Source organism: Loa loa, assembly GCF_000183805.2.
Source record: "Loa loa unplaced genomic scaffold supercont3.10, whole genome shotgun sequence".
NCBI lineage: Eukaryota > Metazoa > Nematoda > Chromadorea > Rhabditida > Onchocercidae > Loa > Loa loa.
In genome coordinates this window covers 356,129-369,129 of record NW_018108190.1, presented here as the reverse complement: position 1 = coordinate 369,129, position 13,001 = coordinate 356,129, and the positions used below count along the sequence as shown (strand labels likewise).

Here is a 13,001-nt window from a genome sequence, read left to right as displayed (position 1 = left end):
AGAGAGAGAGAGAGAGAGAGGGAGAGGGAGAGAAGATAGGGTGAGTAAAGATCGATCCGTTAAAAACTTCAAAACAGCAACTTTCTTTTTTCACAACAAAGCTTGTTAATCTTCATTTTCATTTCCCATTTGCGTTGCAATTTAGTTTCGTTATTTACATATGAGAACAATTAAATTAATGACTATTTCACGTCCGCTTCTTAGTTATTTCATCGTTCGAATAAATTCTTAAACTCGAATCAAACTCACTCAACATTTGCTTGCATATTAAACATTACATTATCAATCATATCATATAACGTGTATATCAGTTAATCATATCATACAACAGACATAGACGTAGATTCTTTACAAATTTTGGATATGAAGTTATAAGCTGATAAAAATAAACTTTTGAGAAGGAATACGAAACATCTTTAATACTGTCGTCTCTTGTTTACATATGGGGACAATTATAAATTGTTTTTAATCATTTCAATTAAAATTTTCCGCAGCCAGTCTTTAACAACTATGTAGAATTAGACTTGCTTACAAAACGGTTTCAATAAATTGATCGAAAACTGCATACCACAGGAAAAAAAGTAATCATGAAACTGTGCACAGTTCAGATTACACGAATGCACCTTATGCGATAAATTAATAAAATTGTGGAGACCTATTTCTGTTGTAAGTTGACGTTATCATTCTAATGTTATTCAAATTATGCATGTATTGATTTTCCAAATAATTCAGAGTACTCGAGGCTTTTGAGCTCTTTCAGATTCAGCAGTTCATCAAATAGAAATTTTCTTCTGCCCTTTTACTGACGATTAACGTTAAGAATCAGGGCAGAGTTCCTTTACTTACTTTCTTATTGTTTCCTCTCAAAAAAAATACTTCTTGGACAAACTTCAAAGGAAGAACTTTTAAATTGGCTTTCTTAAAATATCATTGCAATTTCCAAAAACTTCAATCTTTTAAAATATGAATGTGATCAGAGAATAATTCGCACGGAGTAACACATCCTTTTGCATCGCGGGGAAGTAACTTCGATAGGGAATTATCTTTAAATATCTTCCAGATTTGTAGTTTGATAGAAGTGTCCAAATTTACAATCGGAATAAAGTAGAAGTGAAATATATAAAAATATGGTAGCAATTTAAAGTACAAACAGATTTCCTCCGCACAATGCTGATTAATGGTGTTTTTCATGTATGTCAATTGTTAGATATCTTCTAGAATACTTTTTAGAAATTTCGAATCAATACGGATAAAATGTAACAATTTGACAAGTTTGACTATATTTGAAGTTTGATTGTAATTCACCGCAGATAATTAATAACAGATATATCCACATTTCTAATGGTAACTTTAATTTTTTCATAACCTTTCCCAAGTCAAGCACGGATTTGTCACTGGTGATCGGATCAAAAAATTACAAAGAAACATATCTTCGTATCCTTTTGATCAAGTAGATACCAAATATCATTTGATGACTGAGCTATTATTGATATCGTCTTACATCCAAATGATCATATATATTCCCTTCGCTCCCTTAACTGAAATTGAGAAAGTGAAATTCCAATATGGCTTTGAAACTATGTAAGTCATTTATGACACTACAGTGAGATATATGTTTTGATTCTGAGAAAAAATCATGATCTTAATTTGAATGAAAATCAGTACCACAGTCAATGCTACAATCTATAAATATATACATTCCAGCTGTTTGATTTTTACCAAAACTGCAAAACTTACATAAGCGATTAGAAGGATGAAGGGAGAAGGATAACGTGAAGGGATCAAGTTATGGAGAAGAGGTGGAAAAGAGAAATAAGATATTCAATCGAAGCAGAGGAATGAGTTGACTTTTCGATCAACTATTTTTCCCTGTCCTATATCATGGATGTAATAGCGTTGATCGCTGATAATAAACCACTACTCGTAAAATACCACGCAAGAGACCAGAAATTGCCCTAACCAATTTGATTTTCGCAACAAAGAGAAAAAAAATTTACATCGGTTCTAAAAAATTGAACTTTAATATGTTTCTGCTAAATTTGTTCAAGCTTCTGCATATAGTAAGTATGAAATTCTCCCGTGAGATAGAACTTGAACTGCAATAACACTGTATGAAACTATTGTAAAATCTATTTTATACCGGTCATGTACTTTTTCTTAAGTTGATATTTGAATATGTCAAAAAAAAAGTTACATTGGGAGTTGCACAAACGATAGAGAACGTGAAAAAATGCTTGTAAATGCAATTGTAAGTCATGAAAGTGGTAATTAAACCAAACAAATAATTGTTCGGAAACATGTCTTTGAATCTTTTTTTCGTTTCCATGGACTAGTTTCGTTTCAGTGTTTTAAATTTTTCGACAATTTTTCCACTTTGGATAACAACACAATTCTTGAGTTTCGAACCACTTCCTCGATATTTCAGATAGAGGGAATTTTAAAATCCTATAGTTTGAACTTCGGGAATGGAGAAACTCCCTTCTGTCACTTATTAATCCCGTAATCATAGACTTCCTTATTTTCATGGAAAATAATAAATACCCGTAGTAAAGTATGCTGTGACCCCTTTCCCCGTCCCACCCCAGCTACTTCTCAACCCTTACTAGCTCCTCACTCTGAAGTATCGAATGATGCACTTTTGCAACTCAAGATCCCACCTGCAGATATGTCATCTCAGTTCTTGCTGCATGTGACGAGCATGCAACTTGGCATTGTCTGTAGTAGTTAGGGATTGCAAGGATTTGAGAAAGTATAGTGGAGGTGACTATTACGTTGGGGGGAGTGCGCTAGCAATGAAGAGGGTAAGAATTGTTTAACATATGCGAGATAGCGTTTAATAGGCAGTATAGGTAATTCTGGCAGATAGACATTATGGTCAGAAAATGGTAGAGAGCGATAACAATTGCATGGAACAGTGCCTCTGATTTTGTTAGAAATGGTGATGGGAGTTATCGAGGGTTTTTGGACCGAGGGGCGGGTTTATATATGTTTGCATTCTAGAAGTTAAGGATAATAAGCAGGTCTGGAATGTAACTTATTGTATGCGTTGCCATATGCATGAATGCCGCCTGTGTGCACTGCAAAGAAGCACGTTTATTAATGATTTGTTGATTTGTTTGTGTGTGGTCTTTTCTACAAAAGACTGTTTATAATAGTTTTATGATTTTTGAAATTATCTTCCAACTCATTATAAATAAATCATTCCTTATTTTCTATTAATGTTAAATGTTAAACTGTTCGTAGATTCCGCAGGACTTACGATGTGTCACCGCGACGAAATTTACTGCAAAAGCAGAAAAAAAGTCTTTGAAGTGCTGGAAATGCGCTATAATACTGAAATACATAATGGACAATGTATACATGTAATTATATGTACTGATATATCGTTTTTTTGTCTTTGGATGTCAACCAAACAATCAAAAAATATTATTTACAGGCAAAATGCATTTTTATTCATAATCGAACGGTTTCATTCACTGACAAGATTTACTTAACGCTACTCTGACTGATGACAGAAGTGGAAGATTATCCGTTACACCGTGCTGCATTCTTCAACGACACACAATCAATTGCACGACTCATTAATAATGGTTGCACCTTTAATTTATATATTTTCGGTTCTATAATAAAGGCTATTGATGTAATGATTGTCGACCTGCTCAGCGTAATATTTTAAAAGCTTAAAAGAATCCATTCTTTGTGGAATTAAATGTTTTGAACATTTTCAATACTTAGTACATAAGGTCTGCACATACTAATTTGTGACATAAATTCACTTCTTCAGGTGCAGATCTTCATTTGCAAGATCGCCAAGGCAATACGGCTTTGCACATTTCTACAATGCTTGGACACAGGGGTTTGCAAAATGTTTCTTCCTTTACATCTGTCGGATATAAAGAACTCATGCTTCCAAGACGAAACATTTTTCCATTACTCTGTGGATGTAGGTATCCATTTTCAGAGGCAACAACACTTCTGCTTGCTCATAATGCTCCAGTGAAATCAAAAAACAAGGACGGATGGAATAGCTTAATGGAAGCAGTAAGCTATGGCGACCGACAAATAAGTAAATTCATCTTGCATTAATTACTGTCGTCGTGGAAGTTTTTCCCACTTCATCGTATCATGTGTCTTCCAAATAGTTATATTTTTTAATGAACAGTATGATCACGAGGTTTGTTTTCGTTTCTGCTAAATTTTTCTGCTGTCCCTGTACTTGGGTTTTTATGACAGTAATCTTTCCAGTTCAAAAATTTTTGTTTGAATGTTGATATGCTTATGAGTGATCCCTATTTTATTTATGATTATTAATGAAAATCACATATTATTTTGAATCAGCAAGATGCGAACAGAAGTTGAGTCACATTCTATGAATAAAGTAATCCAAAAATAAAGCAAAACCTTAATGCTCTTGTCCAAAGTCAAATATATTGAGTTAGCAGGGCTTCTATCTTAGTTGAAACTCTCCACATACCTTATTGATATAAACCAAATTTCCTTCATTTTTCTTCATTTTCAGTTACGGCCATGTTACGTAAATTGAAGGCACAGTCACGAGAAAATATGGCAGCTCGAAAACCTCACTTACTTAAAATGCTATCTGAGTTTGGTGATTTCTATTTGGAATTGAGATGGGACTTTCAAAGCTGGCGTAAGTTGTCCCTTAAAGTTTTATTTAGTTTTTTTTTTTTTTTTTTTGATTAATTCTGTTTGTGATGGATTTGTCAGCTTACAAACTTTGGGTGTATGAGACCTTTAGGCGATGAGATCCATCAAGGAAGTGACGCTGTTAAGTTTAGGAGCGAAAAGTGCAAATCTGCAAATCAAAGTCCGATTGCAGAAGATTCTCCTTTTATGCTTAAAAATTTTAGTTCCGCTGCTCACAAAGATGCTGCCTTCGGATATATGCAAAATATATAAATCTGGGACAAACCTAAGGTTGGACACAACACTGGTTGATTTTACTGATCGAACATGGATGCGAGGCGATATATCTTTCATCTTCTCATCAGATCCTGATCGTTCAAAGAACCAGCTTCTGATTTTAGATCATGAGGCTAAGGTTTTTTTCTCACTAATAATTCTTTCAGAGAAACTTCTTCGTTTATTAGTTCATTTTTTTCCTGCTGCTTCCAAAAAATTATAGTATTTGAGGTATTCCAACGTATAAGGCATGAAGAATCAGAGGTTGCATTGGATGAAGAAATTGATGTTCTAATGTCTTCTGATATCGTAAGCGCTCAGATATCAACAAAACCAATAACGTTTGAGAGAACAATAAGTGGCTGGATTTTTAAGCACCAGAAATTGGTTGGCTTTTTTTATTGTCATTTAATTTGCTTTAATTCTTTTTGGATTTTCGTCTTCAAACGTACAAGCCGAATCTCATTTCGACAGATTTCAGCGTTTTTTTTTCCAATCTAGATTCAATTTAACAGGAACAAGTTGGTGATTATAATGCTGTTTATTATACTATGGAGGGTATGTCACTAATTACACGTAAACGGTTAGCTTTCGTTCTAAACATTTCATCTGAAATTTACTTGAAAAGCGTGAATTACTGCTTGATCAAAAAGAGTGTAGTTCAAACTTCATTTTGCTTGTTATGTAATATGTAGTTTGTAATATGGTGGATAAAGTGGATGCTCAATTAATTGTAATATGTAGTAGCTACATATTGCAATTAATAGAGCATCCACGTAACGAGGGATTGTCTGAAAACAAAGTAAATTGAAATCGTTCATATTGAATTCAGTTTTTGGAGATTCAACTTTATGATCTGAGAAATTTTCGTTCCGTATGTTTTCTTTTTTTTTCAGCAAATCACATTTTGCAGAAGAGAACACTTGACAGCAGAAGATATCAAGAAGAATAAAGCATTCATGCAAAGTCTAGCAATGGGATCACTGATGGCAGAAGATGAATTCCTAGTACGTTTAAGTCATATTACTCTGTAGTTTTTCGCGTGGCAGTTGTATTGATTCCTATAAGAATACTGGTGCACTTATCAAGTCCTGAGCAAAACAATTAATACATATTAATAACACAGAAAATAACTGAAATACATTCCACTTGTTTATGTTACTTGTAACAATATTAATTCCAGAATCTTCAACACCGAAAAAGTCTACCTCCGCCACGAAGAATATCGATCACATGGGAAGAATATATTAGTGCTGCTGCTGGTCTTGCTCCCTCTCTAGGACGCGCTCAAGTTCTTAAGCAGACTACAAAAAAATTCAAAGCTCTCGTTGCGATGGTAAAAGTCTTTGCTACTAATGATGTTAGAATCGCATGACGTATTTTCTCAAATACTGTGAATTTTTTTCGGAAATTTTCCTTCACTTTTCGTGCTAAAAGAAACGGAGTAAGAAAAAGCGCAATAATTTTGTAGCTGGGTTTACACTTTTTTTGAAGCCATTTAATAAAATTGCAAAAAAATCAGTTGATAATTGCATCATTAATGTGTCGGTACTTATATTATTAATGATTAAAACAATGAATTTTTCAAGTAAATACTGGTTATCGCGCTTCTTTTTGTGCAATTTTTTCTTTAAAAAAACATTTAAGTTTTTCAGGCTGAAGATTTCCCCCTTTCGGTTGACGTTTTGTTGGATATTCTCGAAATTGTCGCACCTTTCAAGCACTTCGATAAATTGCGGTGTTTTTGTAAAATGAGGCTGCCACCTGGTTTTCCAGTTCGAGTTGGTAAATACTTCTGCAATTCAAGAAATATGTTTTAAAGTTCATTGTTTCCACTTTTTTCCACCGATTATTTGCTACCAGTTTTTGATTTACTATTTCATTTCAGAAATTCCTATACTGCCAACAATATCAGCGAAGGTCACATTCCAGAAATTCATGTTTCGCAATGATATAACGCCAAAAATGTTTAAAATACCAAAGTCATATCGAGAAGATGCTAATCGTTTTCCGGATCTTTAGTTGTAGCATTTGAAACTGCAAGCCATTACATTTTAGAAATTCGCTAGATTATTTTTTCGTTCTGATCTTCGCACAAGTCAAAAGTGCTTCCATAACATCTAAGATTCCATGCATAACTTTTCAGAGACTTGTGCTCTTGTGCTCAGCTTTATCCTGTGCACTTCCCTTTATTTCGGTTTCTACTTTAATAATTGATTTTAATTATTTATATATAAAGAAATATGCATACCGGCTGTTAAACGATGTATCATTAATTTCTTCAATATTTTTAAAACGAATTTAAAGAATAGTTTTGTGAGCAATTCAGCAAGTTTTTTCTTGTGCAAACTAATATTGTTCTGGATTACGGATGTTGAAATCAGCGAACTCCAAAGCATAACCTTCGTATGTTTTCCGGATTGTATCATATTGATATTCAAAATCAGTGCTTACATATATTTTCTACAGTTCCTTTGCGTTCGCTCAGGATTTGATAGTCTCATATGGTTGAACAGAATGCACATTTTGCTGGGATATCTAAACTTTGCATCATTTTAACAATGTGAAAAGATCAAGTTTTGCATACTAAAGGCAATGTTTAATTTTAAAATTTATAAGTGGTCTTTATTATATGTTACTTGTCTTGCATCATTTTAAATACAGGGTGTAATTTTATGTAATTGAGTCATAAGATATGTATCTAAAATTGTTTGCAACATTTACTGGTGCCATTTTTTGGCAATAATTTGCAGATTTACGAATAGAAAAATCATGTCGGGCATCCTCGTAACAAGATTTTTTGCTGCGTTATTTTCATAAATAGTTGAAAGTTTCCATCGTTCAGTACGATGGTCCAATGAAATAATAAATGAAGGATTCATGAAGCGTCGCTTTCCATCTGTAGTATGTTGAAACTAAAGCGCAACACTGTTTTATATTGTTGAATATTTTGTTCTTTCGACCTTATCTTCATCCCTGAACTGTTTTCTGCTATTGAATAACCTTTTCTAGGTATTTGTAGTAGGAAGGTGTTACATTCTGGCTGGTTTATTCAGCTATTGCATCATTCAAATAATATTTAATACGGCTTTCTGTCATTTGGAAACTGTTTGAAAGTAGCAGTTTGAATGAAGCTACAAGCTGATATTGTAGCATGACATAAATGGATGTCGATAGTCTACTAGTGAGACGTTCCCCCGACAATGTGTATCAAGCACAACCATGAATGATAACCTTTTTTAAAAACATATTTGTGTTATTAAAAGAGACTATCAGTTTCATCCATCACATAATCTTGCTTGACCATCTGGTCACTGTCGGTCAGCACGACTTTTCTGTCCCTCGCTCTTTGAGACTTCCTCGATATCCTAGATACCATTCGAACAACTGCTGAATGGCTTCCAACGAATATGCCAATGAGATGTTGAATTATCGGTCGGTGGTGGATCGAAATTACAAGCGTTACATTTTGAAAAATGGCGGTAATGGTTTATGCTATTTGCGACATCCAAGTGGAGTGATAGTTGTGACGTTGTATAAAAATCATGAATTGGCACAGAAGCAGATCAAAAAAATTGATTGGCATATGAAGAAAAATAAAGGAATTGATCGAAGTAAACAGAAAGTTAGCGGAAAAGCAAAAAAGGTACTGGTTTTTACAGGAGCGGGTCATGTATTTCTCTCAATTTTGATTGATCTGGTACGGTATTTTGATTGATCTTATCTGATACTGTACGTATCGTATCGTATCAGATAGTCCAAAATTACTGAATATATGAAGTAACTGTTTTGCAATTGTATGCAGGGTGGACTAGCGCTTCTGCCGGATACAAAACTGTGTATTGTACATTGTGAAGATGGTACCGAATATGTACTACGTGCAGGTATTAAAGCTCTTTTGATTGAAGTCAATGAACGGCTTCTAGAAGATCCCAATTTAATGCGCTCTGCTCCTGAAAACCAAGGTTATCTAGCGATAATCATACCATATTCCAATGAAAGAAAGCAACCTCCACAAGCTTTCACTGAAGAGGACGCTATCGAATAGCTAAAATGAAGGTAGATTCTGAATTGTTAATTATTTTAATTAAGTATTTCATGAATTTCGTTTATCGGCAGCGTAATATTTTTACAGCATAAAAGGCTGGTCCATGTTTTTAATTCTAATCATTGCAATATTACATATCAGTTTTTACTACCATAAACTTTGGTAATTAAAAGATCACCTTCTTGTCCTTTTTTAGTACTGGTACATCTTTATGCTAATATTCTTTCAATCAGCAAGAAAGATGAACTTAGATTGAAGTTTTATTACAGATTTATTGGTTCCCTGTTGTAGTGGTTACATAATATGTAACAGGTTCTTATTAGATTCGCAAGAATGAAAGTCATAAGTTTTGAAAACAGCTGTTTCTCACCCTTCAGCTCATCCCTTTATTCTGTTATTTTACTGTTCAAACTGACTGTGCATTTTATTTGCAATAATTAATAATTTATTGCTTTCAGAAGTTGATTGAAGAAACTCATCTCATCAACACTTTTTCATCAATCGCTGGTGGGAAAAATAAAACTATTTTTTTATTCTAGCATTTTTCTCTATCGCTATATAAATAAATCATTGTTGAATGCTTTTTTTATTGTTCTTTATGAAGATATGCATGTGAGCATTAATCGATTTACTGTACAGAGCAGTGGCAAATATGAAGTTCAAGCATTGATGAAAGAGGCGAATATAATACCGCATTCCTTTCCCCGTCCAGAACAGCATTCGTTGCATTCCTTTATAGAACGAGGAAAGATTGAAGGACTACTTCGATGATAGAAGTTTCTGGAATGTTCTGAAGAAAGTTGGGAAGGAATTTTCCCTTCCAAATTTTATCTACAATTTATTTGATACTGTCATGAGAGAATTTTTCCTTCACTGGATCGTCCTTGTAAAAGTCATAAAGCGATAGAAAGATTGGGTATAGAATAGAGCTAGAACAAGATTTATTCGAATTTTCCTGGTATCAATTGACGTTAAAGTGTTTTAGGAAGAGCTAACATCACTTGACATGCTACAAATTTGCAAATGGTTGATGTTCATGTTAACAAAACATCCTCAAAATATTTACTAACATTAGAATAATTAGAACAAAGTTTCATCTTAATCTTTGGTTTATTTCAGAATCTTCCTGATCACCCTCAAGTTAATAGGTGTTCATGGCAAGCATGGAATTTTGGATTTTTTTAAAATGGGAAGCTTAAAGCTTCAAAAAAATTGAATTTTTTCTGCTTAGCCGCTTTAACTTGAAAGAAGCTGAAGTTAAAGATTCTTTATTTTAGAAAAAAATATTCCACGAAAAATTAAAAACAGTTTTCATTTGTAAGAAAAAAAAGGAAGAAGAATAGAGTTCCCTTCGCTGAACAAAAGATCTATTTGCGATCAAAAATTAGTAAGAAATTAAGAGAACATTCGTTATTTCAGCCGAAGTCAGAACTTGTTCAGAATGTCTCGATGCTTTCAACTGAAAATTTAACCGCACAGATATATTATGACCATAAGCTAACATCATTATTTTCTCATTTCACCTTAGTTTCCGTCTTTGCTTCTTTTTATTTAATTTCTAAAGAAAGAGATAACGAAATGATACAGGGAAGATTTCTTTTGATTTTCAAACTTCAGGAAATTAAAATGTGATGTCATTGTGGGAAATACACTTATTAATATATAATCCGGAAGAATAAGTTAATCCTCGGGAAGTAAGCCAATAGTGATAAACCAAATATAGTCAAAGTCTGCTAGTATAAGCAAAGTCGGCTTACTGCTCATTTTCTTTTCTTTGCTTGATGTGTCAGATAAGTGTGCTATTGGGAAGTCTGTGACTACAAGGATTGTGAAGCATTGTTTTACCTCTTTGGAAATTTTATAAGATCAATAGTAGATTTGCACCGAGAAGTTCCAGTTCAGTTTTATAATAATCTCAGCTTCTCTTTCAGTAAAGCTTATTGAACAACTAAGGTGCTTCTGTTTTTATCATTTTAATGTTACATTGGCACAGATTTACTCTCATCATTTTGAGTATTGAAAATGTTCCGAAGTCTCCGCAATTAAGCTGAAGTTATGCATATAATATATGTATATCGAAATTATGGGAATGTTTAATTAATTTAGTTTCAAAGTTTTTTTGCACTGCCATTTTCTTATTCATTTATGGTTTGTAGTGTAACTTTAAAAAATGGATGCAAAAAAACGAAATGTTTTTTCATCATCGCAATTATGCTACACATCGATAGAAATGCCAGCAAGAGATTTCGGTTTACTGAAATGCATTTCCATATCACAAACAGTAGTTATTCGGTTCTATGTCAGGTCAAGATCGTGGTTTATTTGAAATGCGACCGATCAATCCAATTTGTTCAAGACAATCTCGAAATTAAAATAAAAAATAAAATTTATCAAAAAGTAATTCCTTATAATTGTACATAATTTAACTTATTAAAAAGTCTCTCTCTACAGAGATGAATGATTCACAGAAAATTTTCATTTACACAGTGAGATATAAAAATACCTTATCTTGCTTGATAATAGAATGAATCCGTTTTTCGTGTAATCTCGTCAGAACATTAATTAAAGTTGACTACTCACACATGCGATGTAAACAACATTAGTCGTTCACGATCACTAAACTATTGTCAACAGAAGGTGACGCACAGATATTTTATCGTTTAACTAGTTCGTAAGGATTCTGTAATTTCAAAAAAAATTTCAGGCACATTCCATTTTAAAATTTAATTCAATTCAGTTTTATCCTGACTTATCGCAATTTTATTTTGATATTGCACACATTTCGGATGAATTTCTTTCCTTCTTCTAAAAACAAAATTTTTCTTATTTATAAAAAATTCCTCTTTAAAAATACAAAAACCAGATTAACGATAGAATATGTATGTATCATTTTCGATCATGATAATTCAGTGCTCTTGAATAACACTATTTATGCAACTATTTTCTCAAGTTAGACTGCGTGATAAATATGTGCAACCATTATCATCAAAAGTAAAATATTTTGTAATTTGATTGGAATTATATGCGAAATTCGGATCAGCAGTTTTGAAATTCCCAATTTTTGTTTCCTTGGTTCATACATTCCGGGAATGGGAAGAAATCTTAACTTGAAGTTTTGATTCAATTCTGAATAATCATTTTCTGAATTCCAATTTCCTGACTGCTAATATTTTTCTATCTTTACAAATCAATTAATGATTTAATGACATTATGATGATGCCTGATCACAAGACACATGATCACAAGACACATTATACTAAGTGAGATATGAAAGCCACCAGGTAATATCTAACATTATATAGTAGAAGTTTTGTTTTTCTATTAATTAAAATATAAGCATCATTTTTAGTGATGACCACTTGCAGATAATTTGATTTTGATGTAGGAGATGAAATTTTCCTGAGAAATTTCAAATCATGCAGAAAAATCGGAAATGAGTAGCCGGATCAATTACAAATGGTCGATTCTCATTGTTAACAAAATTCCAATTACTTATCTTCTACTTGTACAAAGTGAAATACTCCTACGGAATATAATTTCATCCAATTAATTCGAAATATTGTTCGAGATATTATATCAAAGTGCGATATGCATCATTGTTGATTTCTGTATTCAAAACCTTTTTGATTTATCAAATTTTTATTGGTTTATATCTCAGTCAAACAACATCGAATTTTTCCCCAAATTTTTGAATATTTGCAGAAATTTTTTGAGAAAAGCCATTAACAGTGTTAATTATGTTGTAATAATATCCACCACAGAACATCTTTGAAATGTTCGTTATTAAAATTGTAAACGACTTAGTTTCAACATATTTCCTAACATCGTAATTCTATCACTTTCATATGTTTTCCTTAATATCACCACAGTTGTCTTTCTGCGCTATCTTGGCGTAGTTTACTGTCAGATAGAGCATTAGTTGTTCACTGAAAAAAACATCAAACAAAAGTGTGAAACAGGTAATTAATGTAAAAACAGGTGAATTAGTTAATGAATAAATGAAATGCTATGGTGACATTGAAGAAGAATA

At 32.7% G+C, this 13,001-nt stretch overlaps 2 protein-coding genes across 2 annotated transcripts; both read left to right on the top strand.

The window, feature by feature from the left end:
- The first annotated feature begins 3,428 nt into the window (after window positions 1–3,428).
- On the top strand, window positions 3,429–7,057 carry LOAG_06976 (hypothetical protein). The gene is made up of 11 exons (XM_003142510.2): window positions 3,429–3,590; window positions 3,785–3,856; window positions 3,962–4,066; window positions 4,520–4,651; window positions 4,872–5,062; window positions 5,155–5,310; window positions 5,439–5,506; window positions 5,837–5,930; window positions 6,107–6,259; window positions 6,579–6,708; window positions 6,812–7,057. The coding sequence occupies exons 1-11, from the start codon at window positions 3,509–3,511 to the stop codon at window positions 6,943–6,945; spliced, it is 1,317 nt and encodes a 438-aa protein (XP_003142558.1). The 5' UTR covers window positions 3,429–3,508; the 3' UTR covers window positions 6,946–7,057.
- A 1,236-nt stretch (window positions 7,058–8,293) lies between these two features.
- LOAG_06975 (hypothetical protein) lies at window positions 8,294–9,528 on the top strand. The gene is made up of 3 exons (XM_020447307.1): window positions 8,294–8,569; window positions 8,729–8,982; window positions 9,430–9,528. The coding sequence occupies exons 1-2, from the start codon at window positions 8,318–8,320 to the stop codon at window positions 8,969–8,971; spliced, it is 495 nt and encodes a 164-aa protein (XP_020302449.1). The 5' UTR covers window positions 8,294–8,317; the 3' UTR covers window positions 8,972–8,982; window positions 9,430–9,528.
- The last annotated feature ends 3,473 nt before the right edge of the window (window positions 9,529–13,001 follow it).

Coding starts and splice junctions, on each gene's coding strand:
- LOAG_06976 (XM_003142510.2), top strand. CDS start 3,509: ATGACAGAAGTGGAAGATTATCCGTTACACCGTGCTGCATTCTTCAAC. Junction 5,311..5,438: donor TTTTTAAGCACCAGAAATTG/GTTGGCTTTTTT, acceptor TCAATTTAACAG/GAACAAGTTGGTGATTATAA. Junction 5,507..5,836: donor TCACTAATTACACGTAAACG/GTTAGCTTTCGT, acceptor CACATTTTGCAG/AAGAGAACACTTGACAGCAG.
- LOAG_06975 (XM_020447307.1), top strand. CDS start 8,318: ATGGCTTCCAACGAATATGCCAATGAGATGTTGAATTATCGGTCGGTG. Junction 8,570..8,728: donor TTAGCGGAAAAGCAAAAAAG/GTACTGGTTTTT, acceptor AATTGTATGCAG/GGTGGACTAGCGCTTCTGCC.